The 18,241-nt window shown below is 45.8% G+C and overlaps 1 protein-coding gene across 1 annotated transcript; it reads left to right on the forward strand.

Moving 5' to 3' along the window:
- The first annotated feature begins 670 nt into the window (after positions 1-670).
- On the forward strand, positions 671-17,278 carry wnt3 (wingless-type MMTV integration site family, member 3). The gene is made up of 4 exons (XM_041067224.1): positions 671-750; positions 11,748-11,989; positions 14,882-15,147; positions 16,799-17,278. Exons 1-4 carry the CDS (start codon positions 671-673, stop codon positions 17,276-17,278), a joined length of 1,068 nt encoding a protein of 355 aa, XP_040923158.1.
- The last annotated feature ends 963 nt before the right edge of the window (positions 17,279-18,241 follow it).

Below are 18,241 nucleotides of genomic sequence, written 5' to 3' on the forward strand. Positions count from 1 at the left end.
TTTTTTTTTTTTTTTCAGTGATCACGTATGAAACAAGTTGAGTAACAAGTCTGCTCTACCTTTTTCATGCGTCCCTCCCTATACCTCCCTCTCCCATTTCCCTCCCTCCCTCTTTTCACTCTTTCCTTTCTTTTCCACATTACCAGGGGGTGGCGTGTGATTGACAGATGGGAACGAATAATAATTTTTTTTTCGTAACCTAAGGCCATCTTCTGTGATTGGCTTGCCAGCTGACATCTCCAAACCTCATTCCCCCCGCCTCCCCCTCAACACCCCCCCCCACCCCACGCCCCCCCCCTTTAATATTGGGCCTGTGGATGAGGCATCCTGAGGGAGAAAAAAGTAGAGAGAGAGAGAGAAAAAGATATCTACCTTAGGGAAGAACCTCAGAGAGAGGGAGGGAAGGAGAGGACGGGTAGGAGCGTGTGTGCATGTGTGTGAGAGACACTTATTCTCTTAACTACTAGGAGACAGACACACTTTCCTGGCCCGACTCAAAGAAGGGGGGAAAACAGGAGGAAGATTTTTTTTTCAATATCATTTCAATTTTCCCCTCATTCAACAATCAAGCTGCCCTAAAGCTTCTCTTCCTGGAAACTCTTCTTCATTGCCTACTGGAAGTTCTATGTATTGATCCATTTACCCTCTCACACACTACAAGGCTTACCTCATGGATTTGTATCTGATTGGATATTTGATGTGTGTGTGGTTGTCCAGCTCACGGGTGCTTGGAGGCTATCCCATCTGGTGGTGAGTACAAATCCACAGTTTCAGCATCAGACCCTATAGCCACATAAAGAGAGAGAGTCTTTTTGGTCAAATGATCATTTCTGAGAGGGCAGAATGTGCACTTTCAGTTGACTGCGTGGAAAAATGTTCTCTGGCCCGGTCCAAAAAATCTTAACCTCAAATTCTAGTGTAACGGAAAAGGCTCGCCGTTCTTTTCCCCTCCACACTCATGTCCATTTATCATATTGGAGTATGTTGTAATGCAAAGAGGGTGAATTTTTAGTTTGGGAGCCATTAAATAATCAAACATGTTGACTTTTATTTTGAATTTATGAAAAAAAAATAAAAAAAACATTAGTGAGTGGTTGCCATGTTGATATGAATTGTCAACAGCACTGTAAGGACATGCGAGGCATTTCCACACAACAGAGTAAGTCAGTGAGATTATTCATTATTACATAAATTGAAGCTATCGCTCAAACACAATGACAGCACTGATGCTGCACATGAAAACTCAGCAAAGCCTCAAAAACAGCTCCCTCTTTCTGAGTCATGATCAATTTCCTTTTTGAAACACAACCATATAATTTTGGCAGCGTCTTAGAAAGTCAAGACAATCATGACTTATAAGATCAGCGTCATTTTGTTTTGTTTGCTATTGTGCGTCACTGTCCTACATTCAGGCCGCCGGCCCCCAAACATGCCGTGAACTGAATCTGAATTGCTTCTTTTCTTTTTTTTTTTTTTTTGGTAGATGTATGACATGCACTGAACACAAAATGTTTTGGCACTGACAGACTTGTATACAATTTAAAAAATATCACAAATTTGCAGTCTGCCATGGGGTATCAGTTGTAATTAAATCAATCCATTAAAAAAAAAAAAAACAGTTAAGCATATCATTTTGCTTTTCAATTGTACCACAATTCACCCCCTCCACCACGGATTTGTCAGGAGACAATGTGTTTAGGTGCCGCAGGGTTTTATTCTTTGTTAAATTATCCCAGATCGCTTTTGGCACCAACAACTGAAATTTAGAGGTTTATCTCATTACAAATTCAGCTACATGCAGCTGACCTCATAGCTCCTGGTCCTCTTTTGTAACATAAAGCTTCTATTTTGGTGATATTTGCGTAGGCGTATGACAAAGCTCTTTTGGCTCACGACACAATACTTGTCAGAGCTACTGCACTTTTAGTAGCCCAACTAGCATATGGTCCCACCACACTGCTGTCCAAACCGCGAGCATCTTCTGGTTTCATTTACAGAGCAGGCAGCTGCCAAGCACACAGGCCACAGGGCTGAAGTGTTAATGGCAAAGAGGACTTTACACCCACTCCTGGCTTCAGCAAGAACCATCACACACCACTGACAAAGAGCTTGGATTTTCTCTCTGTGAATTACCTGAAGCTGTTTTGGTTAAGGAGCTTCCATGACACTGGTATAATGTTCGAACCTTAACAATGCGCGCCACCTTTGATTTCGGGTAACAAATTTTGAAGTGCGGGCTGGGGTAGGGGTTACCGGGAGGGTGGAAAGATGAAAAGCTGAGCCGTAGCTCCAGGTGACTGGGCAGGTGCTGAGGAATGGGTGTCAAACAGCGCTGTCAGTGGCATCACCCCGCGGTGTTGAAAATGTCCAGAAGGAGACAAAAAGAGGTGGTGCGTCAAACAAGAGGGTGCCGAGTTTCAGCAAGGGCCCAGGCAGACTCCTCTCAGCTTCTGTCTCAGGGGCGATGACTTGGCCATAAATTCTCAAGCCACGGTGGGACGGGTTGGAGGGAAGAGGAGTTTTGACTGCTTTATGCCTGGCAGCCTCGCTTTTACAAGATGGGGTGTTGAAAACAAAACAGAGCATAAATAACTCCAGTGATATGCACATATGCATGGATGAAGATGAGGTGTAGTAGAGAGAGAAGGCACAGCAAACTAATGAGGTGGGTTTGGAGAGGTGAGACTGAGCAGTAAATCTCCTTCTTGAAATGCAAGAATGTTGGGAAAACAGTGGTTTTGTACAAAATGGGCAAAATCAAGGTTTGAAAGAATTCATGACAGCTTGAAGCTGTGTTGTGACCCCATATAATCCACAGGTCTCACAGTGTCTCTGTCCAAATATCTGACAGCGCCATCCTTTCTGTGTGGTTTGAAAATGAAAAAATATCTGTTCTTGGACTGACTGCTGTGTTGTGGTTTCACCTTTTAACCCGAGTTTAACAATCGATGAATATCAAAACATAAGAACTTGAGGCTGAGGACTTTTACACCATGTGCTTTTCTTATTTAACGCTAAAGTTGTTAATAAGAGTCACTATTATACTGTTGTACTACTGTTGTTACATTAAGTAAGCGTGGCTTAACTCATCAACTATTTCCAGAACAGCTTAAACCACTCTGTCAGCCAGCAGTGTCTTTGTGTTCTTGCATAAACAGCAGTGGTTGGAAGTGAAATGATGACAGTCACTTTCAGCACAGAATTACCTTCTGCTGAATTTAGTCCAACAGCAGCCACCACCGTCGAGCGTCAGCCGTGATTATCGGTTTAACTCTGTCATATCACACCGCACAGCCACAACATGTTCAAATCCAATAACTGTTAAACTCTTAATCCTCCGTTATCATCTGTGCTGTTAAATCTGCATGAGAAAGCAGAGACATTGTTCGCTCGATGTTAATTTTGCTGGCGCTCAATTTCAAGTGGGGCCGTCTCACACGGATTCAGCTTTTTACCCCTAAAATGTTTCAGTTACTTAAGATTTACGTTGTTGTCCTTATGAAATCAAACAGAGAACAAAGGGTAGGGTGAGACAAAAACTGACCGAGAGACGGACGAAGACACAATGTCTTAAACATTTTTATGGTAAAGGTCAGCATACAGCTTGCAGTTGCTGAAATCATCACCAGCTTCAATAAGCAATGATGCAGTCCTGATCAACCAATATATCTTTAAATTAGTGCAGTGAGACAGGGCTTTGCTTAACTTCCACTCAGGTGAAACACCAGTGGCGATCACTGGGAGCAAATCTGTATCATCGGAATTAAAAACAATAAGCACAATTATGTAACTGTGCAGAATATTCCATTTAAATTATTACAAATATAGTATTTTATAATTTTCTTGTCCCACTGTTAAAGCCGTCTACACGAAAAACGCAGCACTATAAGAATCCTGGACTCAGTGATTCAATTTTGACGCCCTTTAATTAAATTTTGAAGCATGTGCGAGCCTAAATGCAGCTTCCTGACTAAAATTGTGTTTGCTGTGAGAAGCGCTACTTGTGGAAGTTTCTGGAGCCACTGGGGCCTCACTAATATCAGTGAGATACCTCTCGAGAGACCTCAAGCAAAGCTATCGAGGTTTACCAAACTGCCCAGTCAATACACAGTCCTTTCCAGTTCAACCTGAGCAGCTTAAAGGGGGCTCTAGAGTCCATCTCTGGGTCTCAGGAATGTCATTATCTGACTGCGACACCCCCCACCTCCACATCCTCAATCCAATCTTCAACCCCAGAAACCCCTGCCATTGGAGAAGGGATCACTTAAATGATTCTTGCTGCGAGAAAATCCTCCGTCTGCCGTCCCGTGTGAAAAGATCAAGGATGTTCGGGCATTATTCTCAACGGTGCAGTGGAAGGTAGAGAAAAGAGCAGGAGCATCCAGAAGAATGTCATTCATAAGAAACGTTAGGACCCCACTATGAATGGCTGAGAGCTGCCACAGAGCCTGGGTCAAAGGCCCACGAGAAACGTCTCCACATGGAGCCACAGGGAATGTGAAAGAGCCTGTTCCTTAAAAATCTATCTAAGTGAGGAGTGTTCTAAAATCACCAAGATCTCAGCCCTAAAGCAGGTGCACTGCCACTGCGTGAGACAATATTAATGCTGGGTCCAACACGTCACCTCACAAACCTTTACCGCACCGTCTCCAGCGATCAGGCATGTGGGATGACATGATCCCGTCCAACCCAGCTAGGTGAGAGGTTCAAAGGAGAGTGGTATTTCAAAGCAGCGAGGGCGAGTCCTAATCTTCAGCCGCCATCAAAGGACATGCAAAGTGCTCTTGTAGGAAATGACAAAGTCCCCCAGTGCACAGCTATTAGGTGCACTAAAACACAGGCCGGGACAGTTCCTCAAAGGGAAAACGGCAGCGGCCAGGGGCAAAGAGATCATTAGGGGACACGTGTGGAGGCACACACACACACACACACACACACACACACACACACACACACACACACACACACACACACACACACACACACACACACACACACACACAATATTTAAAGTCTTCATTACCTGGCTGATCTCACCTGTATGGCTTGTTACAGAGGTTAATTATTAGCAGAGAGCAATTTCTCTGACACACAGGGTCAGTGACAAAGATGTGCTGATCACACCTGTACAGCCTGTATTCAGCCTGAGCCCTGAGGTCACTGACCAGGTGAAGCAAATGACTAGATGCCATGTGGAAAGGAAGAGAGGACGATCACTCCATAAATTACAAGGGATCCAGTTTATATAATAACAAAACAAGTGATGGTGTGATAACATCTGCATGATGTTTGAGTTTCAGTGCTTACATCAAAAATAATACCACAATATTTAAAATTAAGAAATTTATCCATGTTTTCCATTTAACAAAACAAACCAAACATCTTTAAAGGATAAGACTTCTCTAAACACGAGCAGCTGAACTAAAACTTTTTTTAATTTCTTCTTCAAATTAAAGAAGAAATAAACGGTGACTGTGAATCTGATCTGACGTTCGATGCCGGCGTTGGGAACATTTCAACCTGCTCTAAAAAATAGCACTGATATACAACAACCTGCTCTACGCATGGGTAAAAAGTGGAAAATGGAAAAGTAAAAATATGAATAACAGTTGGATTCATAAAGGTGGGAACCTGCAACAGCTGAGCAGTGGAGCTGAGGCTGAGCCTAACCAGATTTATGCCCAACAGCGATGTTTCACATCTCGTTTTTTCAAATCAACCAAGCATGAGAAAGTCAACAGCAGTTAGCTTTTTAATTACTTCTGAAGACACTGTGTGGTGTTCGAAATTTCCACAAAGAAATTCCAGACATACAATGGAAGATTCCAGACAATCCATTACGAGTTATGATTTGCATAGGATGCATTACTGCTGAGAATTCAAGCAGCGGTGCCAACAAGCAGCCGCTAATGAGCAGTGTCAGGGAACAATGCGCTGTTTGAGTTGTGGTTCATTCACAGTCCCTCAAGACTCTCATTCAAACAAGCTTTGTCCTTTCAAGACAACAGCTCAGACGCTGCTGTGTCCACCTACAGGCAGACCAAGACACCAAGCCTCCAGTCTGACATGCATTCGTCAGTTCCTTGTGCTCTCCGGTGCACTTCTGTGCAGAGCTTCTGCTGCTCTCATTCACTCCCTGACAGGCAGGTTTACAAGTTTATACCCTGTTCAGTTTCCCTCATCACGTCTCCATGTTTGTGACTGCAGGGGCTCCTTGTCCCAACTCCACACTCTCTGCAACAGTCTGCAGAGAGAGGGGAGAGGAGGGGAAGCAAAGGAGGTAGAAAGAAAGAACAGGTTGGAACATTTTTCAGGGGTCCTGTCATTTTTTATCTGATCAGCCAGGAGCTGTTGGACTACAAATCAAAAGTGTGCCAAAGAAAAAGAGAAGACAACAAGACACAGACAAGAGCTTTGCATTCCAGCCTCCACCAGGAAAAGTCCCATCCTCGGGCAAAGCCGGCAACTTTCCTTGGCCCACTTACTCTCTTTCGAGTGTCTTTGTGTCTCCGCAGACTCTGTTTTGGGATTTACAAATGAGATTCTGATGGCAATGTTGTCAGTGCACGTCTCTGACTTCACTGCTAGGGCCTCATTTAGCAACACAATGTCCTCCAGGCAAATCTGACAAGTTGAGCTGCGGCGTCAACATATAGAGGTAAATTAGAGGTAGATTAGAGTTTAATGCAAACAATATTCTCAGTCTCTTACTGCAGAGGCCTTTTCAGGAGCCTGGCTGTTACTGAAGAAGTGACAGAACACACTTGGTACGCGGCGCTTCAGGCACAAACTCGGCTTTAGCTAACGTTATTCATTTCTCTTTAATGAAATAAGTTAACTTGTTCAGACATGGGTTAGAATGACTGGCACCCACCCGTCAGTAATCACTGTGGGCAAATGCATCGATAAAATGGTAGCATTTTATCAAATCTGTTTGTAAAATCCTTTTTATTAACTCTGTTTATCCGTGGCTTTAAACCATTACGAGAAACATAAATGATAATTACATTTATTATTAAGAGCAAACCTAAATATTTTGTATATTAATGAATTATAGTGTATAATATTACATTGTATATAAAAATCCAGAATGAAACCATCCAATCCAGCCCTCACTGTGGCGTGTATCTTCATATATTTTGATTCATCATCAGCCCTGCCTCTCCTCTTGACCTGACAGAAATAGCCTGGAGAGAGTCCCAGCTTGTGATTAAACAAAACGGAAAATTATAGCATCGTGTGTAACAGTTTTCAGCATGTTCTGCTACAGGGGTGAAAACAAGGTACAGACCAAAGGCTGCCGAAATGTTTGCAGCGAATTGGGATTGCGAACAAGGCATCCACCTCTTGCTATCGTAAGTGATAACCTTGTTGGAAGTAGGAACTTACAAGTAGCAACACAACCACGAAGCTCACTCTGCCCTCATACATGTACGCAGGTTTCCATGAGTCTGTGAACAGTGCCTAAGGAGGAATGTATAGAGGGATGGATTGTGACAGGCTCTTTAATCCCTCTCTTTTCTTCTCTGCTTCACTCTCATACTCATAAAAAACTTTGATTTAACTCAGTCAGTCCAGACAATATGAAAATAAAACATTCTGCACTACGTGTCTTTTCTGACCAGTGCTCATGGATGATCATTTCAGCGGAAACCAGCAGTGGAAAGTAACCGCTTGACCACGGTAGCTTAGATTTTAAGGCACTTGTAATGCTTTATACTAAAATGTGTTTCTAATATTTAGTCTCACCTCATTGATGCTAATCGAGTGGACAAAGTATAGTCAGTAATAACATAGTATTGACTAACGGCACCGTGAACTGCAGCCTCCTGAATTTCTCCTGAATCAAGACCCCTGCAAAACGGTTTCAACACAAAAAAACAATAATAACCGTCATGAGAGTAGGATTCATTGCAGCACTGTTGTATTTGACTGCATAAGTTGCAGCTCCACTTATACCAGGTTCAAAATTAAAATGCTGCATGCGTGTTAATGCTACATCAATAATAACAGACCAGATATAAAATGTAAAATACACTGTCACTTCATGCTTTACCTGCATAATGACTGTTTTAGCTTTTGATACCAACAATGTGAGCTGAAATGTGCTTTTGAATTTAAAATGCAGAACTTTTACTTCTACTTTGTGGTAAAGCTACGCAGGAAAGGAGCTGGATAATACTTCTTGCGCTTGTTGAAACTGAAACTTACATTACTTTACAAAAGAAAAACAGATCAACACCTGCAGCACCTGATCATAATAACCTTCTGTTTGATTAATGATGCAAACAGGCTGGAGACCAGCTCTCCTGTCCTTTGATACCTGGATGCAGACCCTGGTCATGAACTTCAAACTGTTTCTGGAGGCCATCAGGCTAAAGGCGGTGAGGTCAGATGTCATGTTCTGCTCAACAGGTTCAGAGGGTCACCTGGTACTTTTCGTGCCTCTGGACATGAGAGGCTGTCACACAAAGAAAGCTCATCTGTGCACAGACATGTGCTACACACTGACCTCTGTAATGCAGACCTCCCACAATAGCAGCTGCAACATATTTCTGACAGCACAAGATGCCTTGACTCACCCCTTGACTCAAGCTGAGCTCACTCAGAGACAAAATAAAAACAAGATGCAATAGAGTAACCCCGCCGCCGCCGCCTCTTCACTTCTCTAACCAAGCCACGGAGACTGTAGTAGTGATTTTATTGCACTGGGGGTGGTTGAGTTAAAAGTGTTTGTTGACAGTGTTATGGTCGTGATTGCGTGAATTTCCACTCTTTAGCAAGGTGTGTGGTGGAATCCCTTTGTTTCCTCTGCTTCATTTCTGTGGTTTCCAGCGGCCCATCATACTTTCACATCAGCCCAGTTTAGATACTGAGAAAACCCCCAACCAAGCCGTAAACCCCCCCAGGCCAGTAGAGGCCCCTGTACGGACCTGCCTGGGCATGCACCTGCCAAGCCCTGCAGTTCTCTGCTGCTCTGCAGCTTGTCTCGTCCCCTGCAGCAGATTCCCCCGGCATTCTGCATCTGTGGAGGTTTCTGCGTCTGCTGCTCCCTCACTCGGTTGAGACACGTTGCTCGTGGCTTCCGAGAAGTGAGGCAAAGTAGGCAGGATCAGCATGGCACACGTGGTCTACATGCATGCGTCTGCGTGTGTCTGTTTGCACGATACGCCTCATAACCCCTCAGGGTTAAGTCTCTCATTAGCACCTAGCCAAAAAGATATCCCTTTCATCTCATCTGTCCATACGGATCAAATGATGCACATCCTTTGCAAACAAAGACAAATAGGCTGGCAGATCCACAGCCTGTAGTCTAAACATGCTATGGCCACCACAAAGTCCCATGCGGTTAGCTAATTGATTCCATCAGAAATCCCAAATTCACTGGCTAAGCCTGTATCTCAGAATTGCAGGCAAGCAGTTTAGCTGTCCTGAATGGAACCTGATTTGAGGCAAAGGCTGGCACAGTGGTCTAAATGCAAAGATATCTCACTTGAGCAGGAGAGATTTTATTTTGAGTTCACTGTCTGACGTTACTGGGGAGCATGTGACACCACAGCTCAGATCTGAGCTGTGTGCCGGGCATCGCTCGCTCTGGTCCGTCCCACGACTGAGAGATTAATGGGCAGTAACCAAACTAGCAGACAGTGTAATTAAGGTCCTTAGTCACTCAGTCACCAGACAGAGTGAAGTCAGCAACACTTGAACTCAGTGATGTTGGTGGGGCCGGGACTGGCAGATGAGCTAATGTGGCTGTCTTCGCTTGGGTAAACTCAAGACAAGAACATGAATGGAGATTGATGAGCTCTATCAAATTACTAACTCTGCATGGGAACATCAAATTATTTTATGTCTGAATTATTAAGTTGGATATGATGGAGAGGAGACTCATTTTTCCTTGTGACTGTACCATCTCTGAGGGGCTGTGATCAGTTTCGTACTGAAACTGTTTATGAACTGTTTGTATTGTATCGGTGCGAGTCAGGAAGCTCACGCCTACAATACAAGTGGCTCATAGCTGAGCATGTGATCGTCATATACTCCATGAGACCAGCTGTAAAAGCAAAACAGCTCCACTGGCAAGCCTTGATACCTTGGAGCCTGCTGTGACAATGCTCACCTGAGATCAAAAACGGCGTATGGAAGGAGAGAGGGGTGCTGGGATGTGGGGGCAGGGTTTTGGTGGTAGCCATAAGTAGAAAGCAAAAGCGCACAAGAGCTGTGAACCTGTCTGAGGGGGGATTTTTTCCCTGTGACTTCAATGGCTTGACTTTTGTGTTGGGGTGGGGCACTGCACTGCACTCATCTGTCAGAGTCAGAGGCTGCTCTGATTGGGTTGCGCCCTGCGGGGGTCCTGAGGTCATCCTGAGTGGCGCTCTGATCTGATCAGTGTCAATTGTTCCTCCGTGATCCTCTCATGGCCTCCAGCGCCACGTTGTCCACCCAGACTCAGCCAAGTGCCGGAGAGTCGGCTCGGCGCTGGTAAACCGCTCCTGTTGGAGCTGAGCTGTGAACTGGCAGCACATCATCACTTCCCTAAACCTGTAAACACCATCATCCTTTATCTCTGAAGAATGCAGACCTGTACTGAAACGTGCATGTTGCTTCAGCTGATATACTGAAGGCTTAGATATAAATAAACAAGAAATCCGAGTCCGACATCCTACAATAAACAAATGAGCTTCTGGAAGAAACCGTACAGTTTTGTTTAAGCTTGTCATCACACTAAGCATGTTAAAACATGGGCATGGCAAACATGTTTTCTCTCCCCCTTTTATTTCAAGAGAAACAGAAAGCAATTAAAATTAATTACTTGAATGAAACCATAATGGTTTCTGGCATCGCAAGCTGGCCTTGGCTGTCTCGTGGTGGTGATCTATCCCTGCTTAGGCACGAGCCTCCTGGTGAGGCACACATCTTCAGAAATGCCATTTTCATCCATCAGCAGCAAACTCGGCTGCATTCTTAAAAGCTTCAGAGGAAAACCGCAAATCAATGATGGAACTGCAAAGATAGGTGTTGTCATTTATTTGAAATTGTATGAGGGGGCTTTTCCCAAACTGAGCAGACAGGTTTTTGTGTGTTATCTGTTAGATCAGCATCTGTGTATGCTAACAAGTGGGAGCACTTTGAAAAGTCATTACTAATAGCTTGTATCCCTGCCCTGAAGTGGGCCTATTAGCCTCCTCCTCCTGCTGGAAAACAGGAGGCAAAATAAACTGGAGCTCTTAGTATAAACTACATGAAGCAGATAAGTCAATAAAACACTCAAGTATGAATCACGGTATTGTCACAGAGCTATGCTTACAGCAAAACCTGAGATTAATGAATACAGAAGCGGTCCCTCTCGTGGAGCAGGTTGCCTTTCACGGAGGCCTCCCTGGCAGGTCACCATCGCTGCTATTGTGGGGTTGGGTTCAGGGAGGGCATAGACTTGTACTGTGAGACGAGCAGTTTTAATTGCCACATTCTTCGAGCGTGTAAAAGCACAGATAAAGATACAGGAACAAAACTGAGTTTGTATGTGATTCGTTTTTGATTCCTTCCTTTAAGGAATATATATTTTTCACATTTAAAAAATTAATAAGCCACAATTTTACATGTTGTCTAAACCTAAGAATCTTTACAAGAATTGTTTTTTTTTTTGGTATCAAAAAGTCCCTAAACTGCTGAACACAGATGCAGAGGTGCGTTTATGTACAGCAGACCTCACCTATTGATGCTTTCCCTCTGTGTGTGTGTCCCAGGTCCCTGGCCCTTGGGCAGCAGTACTCGTCTCTGGGCTCCCAACCCATCCTGTGTGGCTCCATCCCCGGCCTGGTGCCCAAGCAGCTGCGCTTCTGTCGCAACTACATAGAGATCATGCCCAGCGTTGCCGAAGGCGTCAAGCTGGGGATCCAGGAATGCCAGCACCAGTTCAGGGGCCGCCGATGGAACTGCACCACCATCAAGGACAACCTTGCCATCTTTGGCCCTGTGTTAGATAAAGGTACTTTTTTTTTTTTTTTAAACAAATACAAGCACAGGAAAAAGAAAGAAGGCTTCAAGTGAATCTTATTGTTGTATTTTGTAACGTGTATCTGAGGCTTAAAGTATAAAAAACATTGTGATCTAAAACAACACCCTACTGTAAAAAGCACACTGTGTAGCTGAGGCTTCAGCAAGCCGTTACAAAACGTAGCGTTTCCCAGTTTCCCCCCCTCAGGCTTAGCACCGTCTGTACTCTGGGCTTTTGCTGACTAACTAAGGCAATTACAATAATATACACCTTTCCTGGCTGCAGTGAGAAATGAGTGCAGGTACAAGCACTGACACATTATCCAACTTCCATCCATCTTTAGCTTCAATATCACATTTGTCTTTGGAGTCAGAGGCTTCTTTTTGGTTTTCCCAACCGTGTTTACACTCTCATACATGAAAGAGGGTCAGCGTGGTAAATCTATCAGCGAAACCTGACAAGTACAGCTGATATACTGGAGACATCCATCAGGAGCTTCACACGCAGAATACTAATTGTGCTTTAAACATGCCACTAAACCTGACAGTGGGAAACAATGGGTGCAGGTGTCCTGCTTTAGGCCTTCCAGTCCCTAATTATGAAGGTAGAGGTTTGTGTGTTGCGAGTGAGGCTGCTGATTGGAAATGAATTACCCTGTGTGTCAGAGGGGAAGGAATCTGGGCAGAAATGGGCAGTGTGAGCAGTCCAAGCTCCTCAGTCAAATAAAAGGGAGAGGGGAGGCCAAATGAGATTACAGGCAATAGAAAAGGGCCGGGGGGCTCCGCTCAACCCCTACTGTGCATGAAGACCAGTGCGCGCCTCACACAGTCCAGCTCCCACGGACGCCCCATTCACACGCCCTTTTGACTCTGTCATGAAAACAGGCTGAAAGGGGATCTCTCCCAACCTAGCCCGGGTGTGCACTTTGGGATAGGGAAGTAAAGGAAGAAAGGAACGAGGGAAGGAAGAGGAGAGCGTGTCACTTTGGGAATGATGAATGGAAGCGTTCGAGTTAGGGAAGGGACAGCCACCAACCACCAGCCCCAGCCACTGTAAGCAGTGCGTTGTCCATGGTGGTGCTGTTGGTGGATGCCTGGAGGAAGTACGGGAGGGGGCTGGGGGGTGAGGTCCTGTGGCGGGTGGTGGTGTATGGGATTTCAGCTCAGGGTGTTGGCGGAGGGGTGGCTGGAGGGAGAGGGGAGGGAGTTAGGGAGTTTGGGGAATGCCAGCTCCGGGCAGAGCGGGGCTGTGGGGGCGCGAGTCGCTGGGCCCTTTGTGTGGATAATACAGTGTGACACAAGGGAAACAAAGGCGGATTGATGGGCCCAGCAGGTAGCAGGAGCAGCGCTAGCCTTGGCTAACAGCCAGAGCTCCAGGGGCCCAGGGCTCACAGGCCCATGTTGTGGAGGGCCCAGTTAGGTTTGCCAGGGTGAGCGGGGATGCCCAACCTGAGGACTGTGTGTCATCCAACCATACGAGGGCTTCCTGGGCATTTAGAAGAAAACTGTCCCGCTTTACAAGGAATTAACTGTGAAAATACATTTACAGATACACGAGTTATTTAATAAGATATTAAAGATTAGTCTTGTACCACTATTTTAAAAATATTACCAAACATAGTTGCGATTTACAGTTTTTCAGTATCTGCATCATGTTTTCACAACAAAAGATCTCATCAGATGAAACGTCTGAGCTTTCACCCTGTAAACATTCAGCATGCAAACACTCAGAAATGTAAAAAAAAAAAAAAAAAATTAATAAAATCAGCTTTGTGAAGTTAATAAAACAACACAAATATTGACACCTAACATCAAAATGCAGTTTTTTGTTTTGTAACTTTACTTGCAATCACATGTAGGGTGGGAAAATATGACTAGCCTCCAGCCAAACATTGGTAAACCTTGTCTGTGGCTTGTAAAGTGGTCTGATAGGGTCTTGAAGGCCTCTTTGGCAGTGGAATTGCTGAGGAATTCCTGGCTTTAGTAGCCACTGTGCGGTCTGCAAAATATGACTTTAATTATCCGGTTGTGTTCATACAAATTTCAAAACTCAGATCACGCAATTGAGCACATCAGAAACTGAGGCCACTCGATGCTCTTGAGAAGTCAAGCCACTGCTTAAGGACAACTCGTCATACCTGAGTGTGTGTGTGTGTGTGTGTGTGTGTGTGTGTGTGTGTGTGTGTGTGTGTGTGTGTGTGTAATGGGTGAGCCACGGTAAGTGTGCTGTGATTGTGAAACAATGGTGTCTGGTTACATAATAAGCTGTTGCCTTCAAAGGAGGCGTAACTCCATCCCTCAGTGTGAAAAAGAAACAGGCCGACACACTGCTAGGTTTCACCAGAAGGCCTTGGGCTCTGGACAGGGACGGGCAGGAGGGTGGGGTAAGTGGGTTGGGGGGGGGGGGGGGGGGGGGGGTGGGGTGTGGGGGTGACAACATTCCTGAAACACTATCCAGATGCAAAGCAGCACACCTCAGGGATGACAGGAGGTCACTGAGATCCCACCGAGCGTCAGGCCCTCCTGACACAACTACAATGGGCTGATGTCACTGCAGGGACTCTGCTTTTAGGCTCCTCCATGGGTCCTGTACTGTGTTCTTCCTCCTCACTGATGATGATCATATGTTAAATACTGTGAACCATGTTTTCATACTGTAAAATAAATAAGAGGGTGGGGGTGTTTTTCTATGGGCTTCTTGTTTTTTTTTCTCAAAGATGAAGTGTTGTGTTAAAAGGCTTTTGCCTGGAGGTATCCCTTTCAATACCTCTGTCTGGATGTTGGCAGCAGTACAGATTGCCTCGTCCACAAGACTGACACACTCCCAATCTCTCTTTTCTCCTCTCTGTCCTCCTGTCTGTCTTCATCTGTCTCTCTCTCTCAGCAACCAGAGAGTCAGCATTTGTCCACGCTATAGCCTCAGCGGGCGTCGCGTTCGCGGTGACGCGCTCCTGTGCCGAGGGAACATCCACCATGTGCGGCTGTGACTCCCACCACAAGGGACCTCCTGGGGAGGGCTGGAAGTGGGGCGGCTGCAGTGAGGATGCAGAGTTCGGAGTGCTGGTGTCCAGAGAGTTCGCCGACGCCAGAGAGAACCGTCCAGACGCTCGCTCAGCAATGAACCGGCACAACAACGAGGCAGGACGCACGGTAAACACACTCAGACACATGCTGTTTGCTTTCTGCTCCTCATATTAATAAACAGTACAAAATCTTGAGGAAAACTAGAAGAGAATTACTGAGGTCAGCCACTGATGAAGTCAATGAGGTCCAGCTCTCTGTGTTCCAGTTCACCCCAAAGGTGCTGGATGAGGTCAGTCCTGTGAACCGGGGAGTCTTGATACTTTTGGCCAGATAGAGAACATGTCAGTGGCCTGACATTTAAAAGATGTGCTAAATGTCTGTAGGTGACTCTATAAGATAAACACAGGTCCCATTGTTGGGCACATGTGGTACAGTCAGGTGGTGGAGCTCCACATCACTGTAATACATCACATTAATTAGACAGCCTCAGCTCACCCTGCTCTATAAATTATAGCAAAAGGTGAAAACTGAGACCAAGACGCAGTAAACAAAGGACAATGACCCGACTGTCTCGCAGTGGGAACGGATTTACCCAGGAAGCATCATTGTTTGGGAAAACTAATTGTTCATGTGACGGGTAGGGATTTGGTATTTGACTTGTCCGCACATTTCTGAGTTTCCACCTGCAAATGAGCACTTGACTTTGAATGACTGGTTAATTACTCATCTCGGCAACACCCTCCCTCCCGCCTCGCCCCCACACCTTGCCTTTCATGCCTTGCATCCCAATGAAAAATTCCCTGACAGTCAAATAACCCGAGTGAGTTGAGGGGGAAAAAAGAAGGAAATCAGCTCAGACTTAAAACATCACTGGCTGCTGTCACCACCGGGAGAAAACAGGCTCCCCGGCTGCTCGCTGAGGGGCAAATGGAGGGACCACACGGCAACAAGACAGCTCTTTGATCTGAGCACACAGGAGCAGTCAGAGAGACCACAGGAGCTAACTGAACAGCCGTACTGTCAGGAGTCTCCTCTCCTCTCCACCTGGCCCTCTCACGCTCCATTATTTAGCCCCGAGGGCCTCTGGGACTTGATGTTGGCATGACAAGCTCACAGTGTGATGTCACTAGCCCCCCCCCCGCCCCAAATCCCTGCTTTCCCCCTCCTCACCCAGAGGTGCCACAGCCACCTGCCTTCCGCCCCAGCTGGGGGAATTCTGCAGCTAAATATAGCTGTTGAATTAAAGCACAACAAAAATCAAAACACAAAGGTGAAATATGCCCCGCGGCAGCACACTCATGATGTGAGCCAGTGACTTCAGAGGGAATTAGCTGCAGCACAGACCTTCTGTACTTCACAGCTGCATGACACTTAAATAAATTGCAGCCAGTGGCATATTGTTTTTCTTGGCCTGCTCTGTGAGTCTTTAGTGGTTTTGTTAGTCTGCATTACTGAATTTCCTGTAAATTTCTAACCATAAAATTCCATCAGGTCATGCGTGCGGTGACTGATGCGGCTGCCCCATGAGCACTGAGTCAGTTATCAAACCAACACCTGCACATTTTAGTTAATTAAACTTTAAAGGGATACTCCACCCAAAGTTATAATAAGTTGTACAGAGTCTGGTTCTCTTTGGGAGAGAGATGTTTGACCATGTTTCATCTGATTTTATTCAACAAACGGAGGTGGTAAAAGTTAGTGGACGTTAGGCCTGGTTCTGGTTCTGGTTCAGATATTCCAACAAGGTGAACTTAAATGTGTCTTCTGTGTTTCTCAGACCATCCTCGACCACATGCACTTGCGCTGTAAATGTCACGGGCTGTCAGGGAGCTGTGAGGTGAAGACATGCTGGTGGGCGCAGCCAGACTTCCGCATGCTGGGCGACTACCTGAAAGACAAGTACGACAGCGCCTCAGAGATGGTGGTGGAGAAGCACCGTGAGTCGCGCGGCTGGGTGGAGACGCTGCGGGTCAAGTACGCCTTCTTCAAGCACCCCACTGAGCGTGACCTGGTCTACTACGAGGGCTCGCCCAATTTCTGCGAGCCCAACCCAGAGACAGGCTCCTTTGGGACACGCGACCGAGTCTGCAACGTATCCTCACACGGCATCGAGGGCTGCGACCTGCTGTGCTGCGGCCGCGGCCACAACACCCGGACTGAGAAGCGCAAGGAGAAGTGTCACTGCATCTTCCACTGGTGCTGCTACGTCAGCTGTCAGGAGTGTGTGCGTGTCTACGACGTGCACACGTGCAAGTGAGAGAGGCCTGTGCTCTAAGACAAACTGACTGCTGGACTACAAGTGCTGCCCCACCCACCCTTCACCTCCCCACCTCCTGCACGACATCCCTGCTTCTTCAGACACACACTCTGTATCCCACACACATTCATCACAAACGCACTCAGACCCTTATGGGTAATGGCACATCAGTAATGGATACTTCTATATGTTTTCATGTAAAAACCCTGCACTACACCCTGTCTTCCAAACCACTACACCCTTCTCCGTAGTATCTGATCAGAGAGTCCTGCGTGGACCTGACCTTTCTCATTGGAAGAAGCTAGAGTTGTGCCACTTTCCCCCTGATTCCTCTCCCTGCAGCATTGGGCCACGACCCCCAGCCCCCTCCCTTCCCCCTTGTCTTTATTTATTTCCCCTCCTCCATGCCAACACAATGCTTGTGGCATGTACAGTAACACTTTTTACCTGTGAGATTAATGCAGTAAAAAAAAAAAAAAAAAAAAAAAAAAAACAAACTTTCAGACTCTCTTTGCTTTTGAATAAAAAGCATTTTCTAACTAACACCTCACTTCTCCGGCCAGTCTGGCTGGTTTACCTTTTGTTTTTGTTTTGTTTTTTAACTAAACCAACCTCTACGCCGTCACTTAGACATAAGTGATACTGAACACGTCGGCAGCCCCAGGAAACCATCACTTTGTAACTACTGAACTGAACTAAAAGCAGCAGGCAGGCAGGCGTCGGAGGTGCCACAGTCCTGTCTTTTGTAAACTACTGAGCTGATGAAATCCTCAGTGTTGCCTCTCCCTGCTGACTGACTCTACTGCACCAGTCGACCGGGAAGCCTGGAAGATATATGCTACAGCCTGATTTTATAGCCCTGCATTTCTGAAATATTACCAATGGGCTGGGAGTGGAGGTATGCAGGAGGGGGCATGTGTGTGAACAAGCATGCTCATTCCACTAACTAACAACCCTACACAT

Source organism: Toxotes jaculatrix, chromosome 21 (assembly GCF_017976425.1).
Source record: "Toxotes jaculatrix isolate fToxJac2 chromosome 21, fToxJac2.pri, whole genome shotgun sequence".
Classification (NCBI taxonomy): Eukaryota; Metazoa; Chordata; class Actinopteri; family Toxotidae; genus Toxotes; species Toxotes jaculatrix.

Bases quoted from the DNA above. Each gene is read 5' to 3' on its own strand.
- wnt3 (XM_041067224.1), top strand. From the start codon at position 671: ATGGATTTGTATCTGATTGGATATTTGATGTGTGTGTGGTTGTCCAGC. The intron at 11,990-14,881 runs GTACTTTTTTTT...TCTCTCTCTCAG, and splicing joins TGGCCCTGTGTTAGATAAAG to CAACCAGAGAGTCAGCATTT. The intron at 15,148-16,798 runs GTAAACACACTC...TGTGTTTCTCAG, and splicing joins ACAACGAGGCAGGACGCACG to ACCATCCTCGACCACATGCA.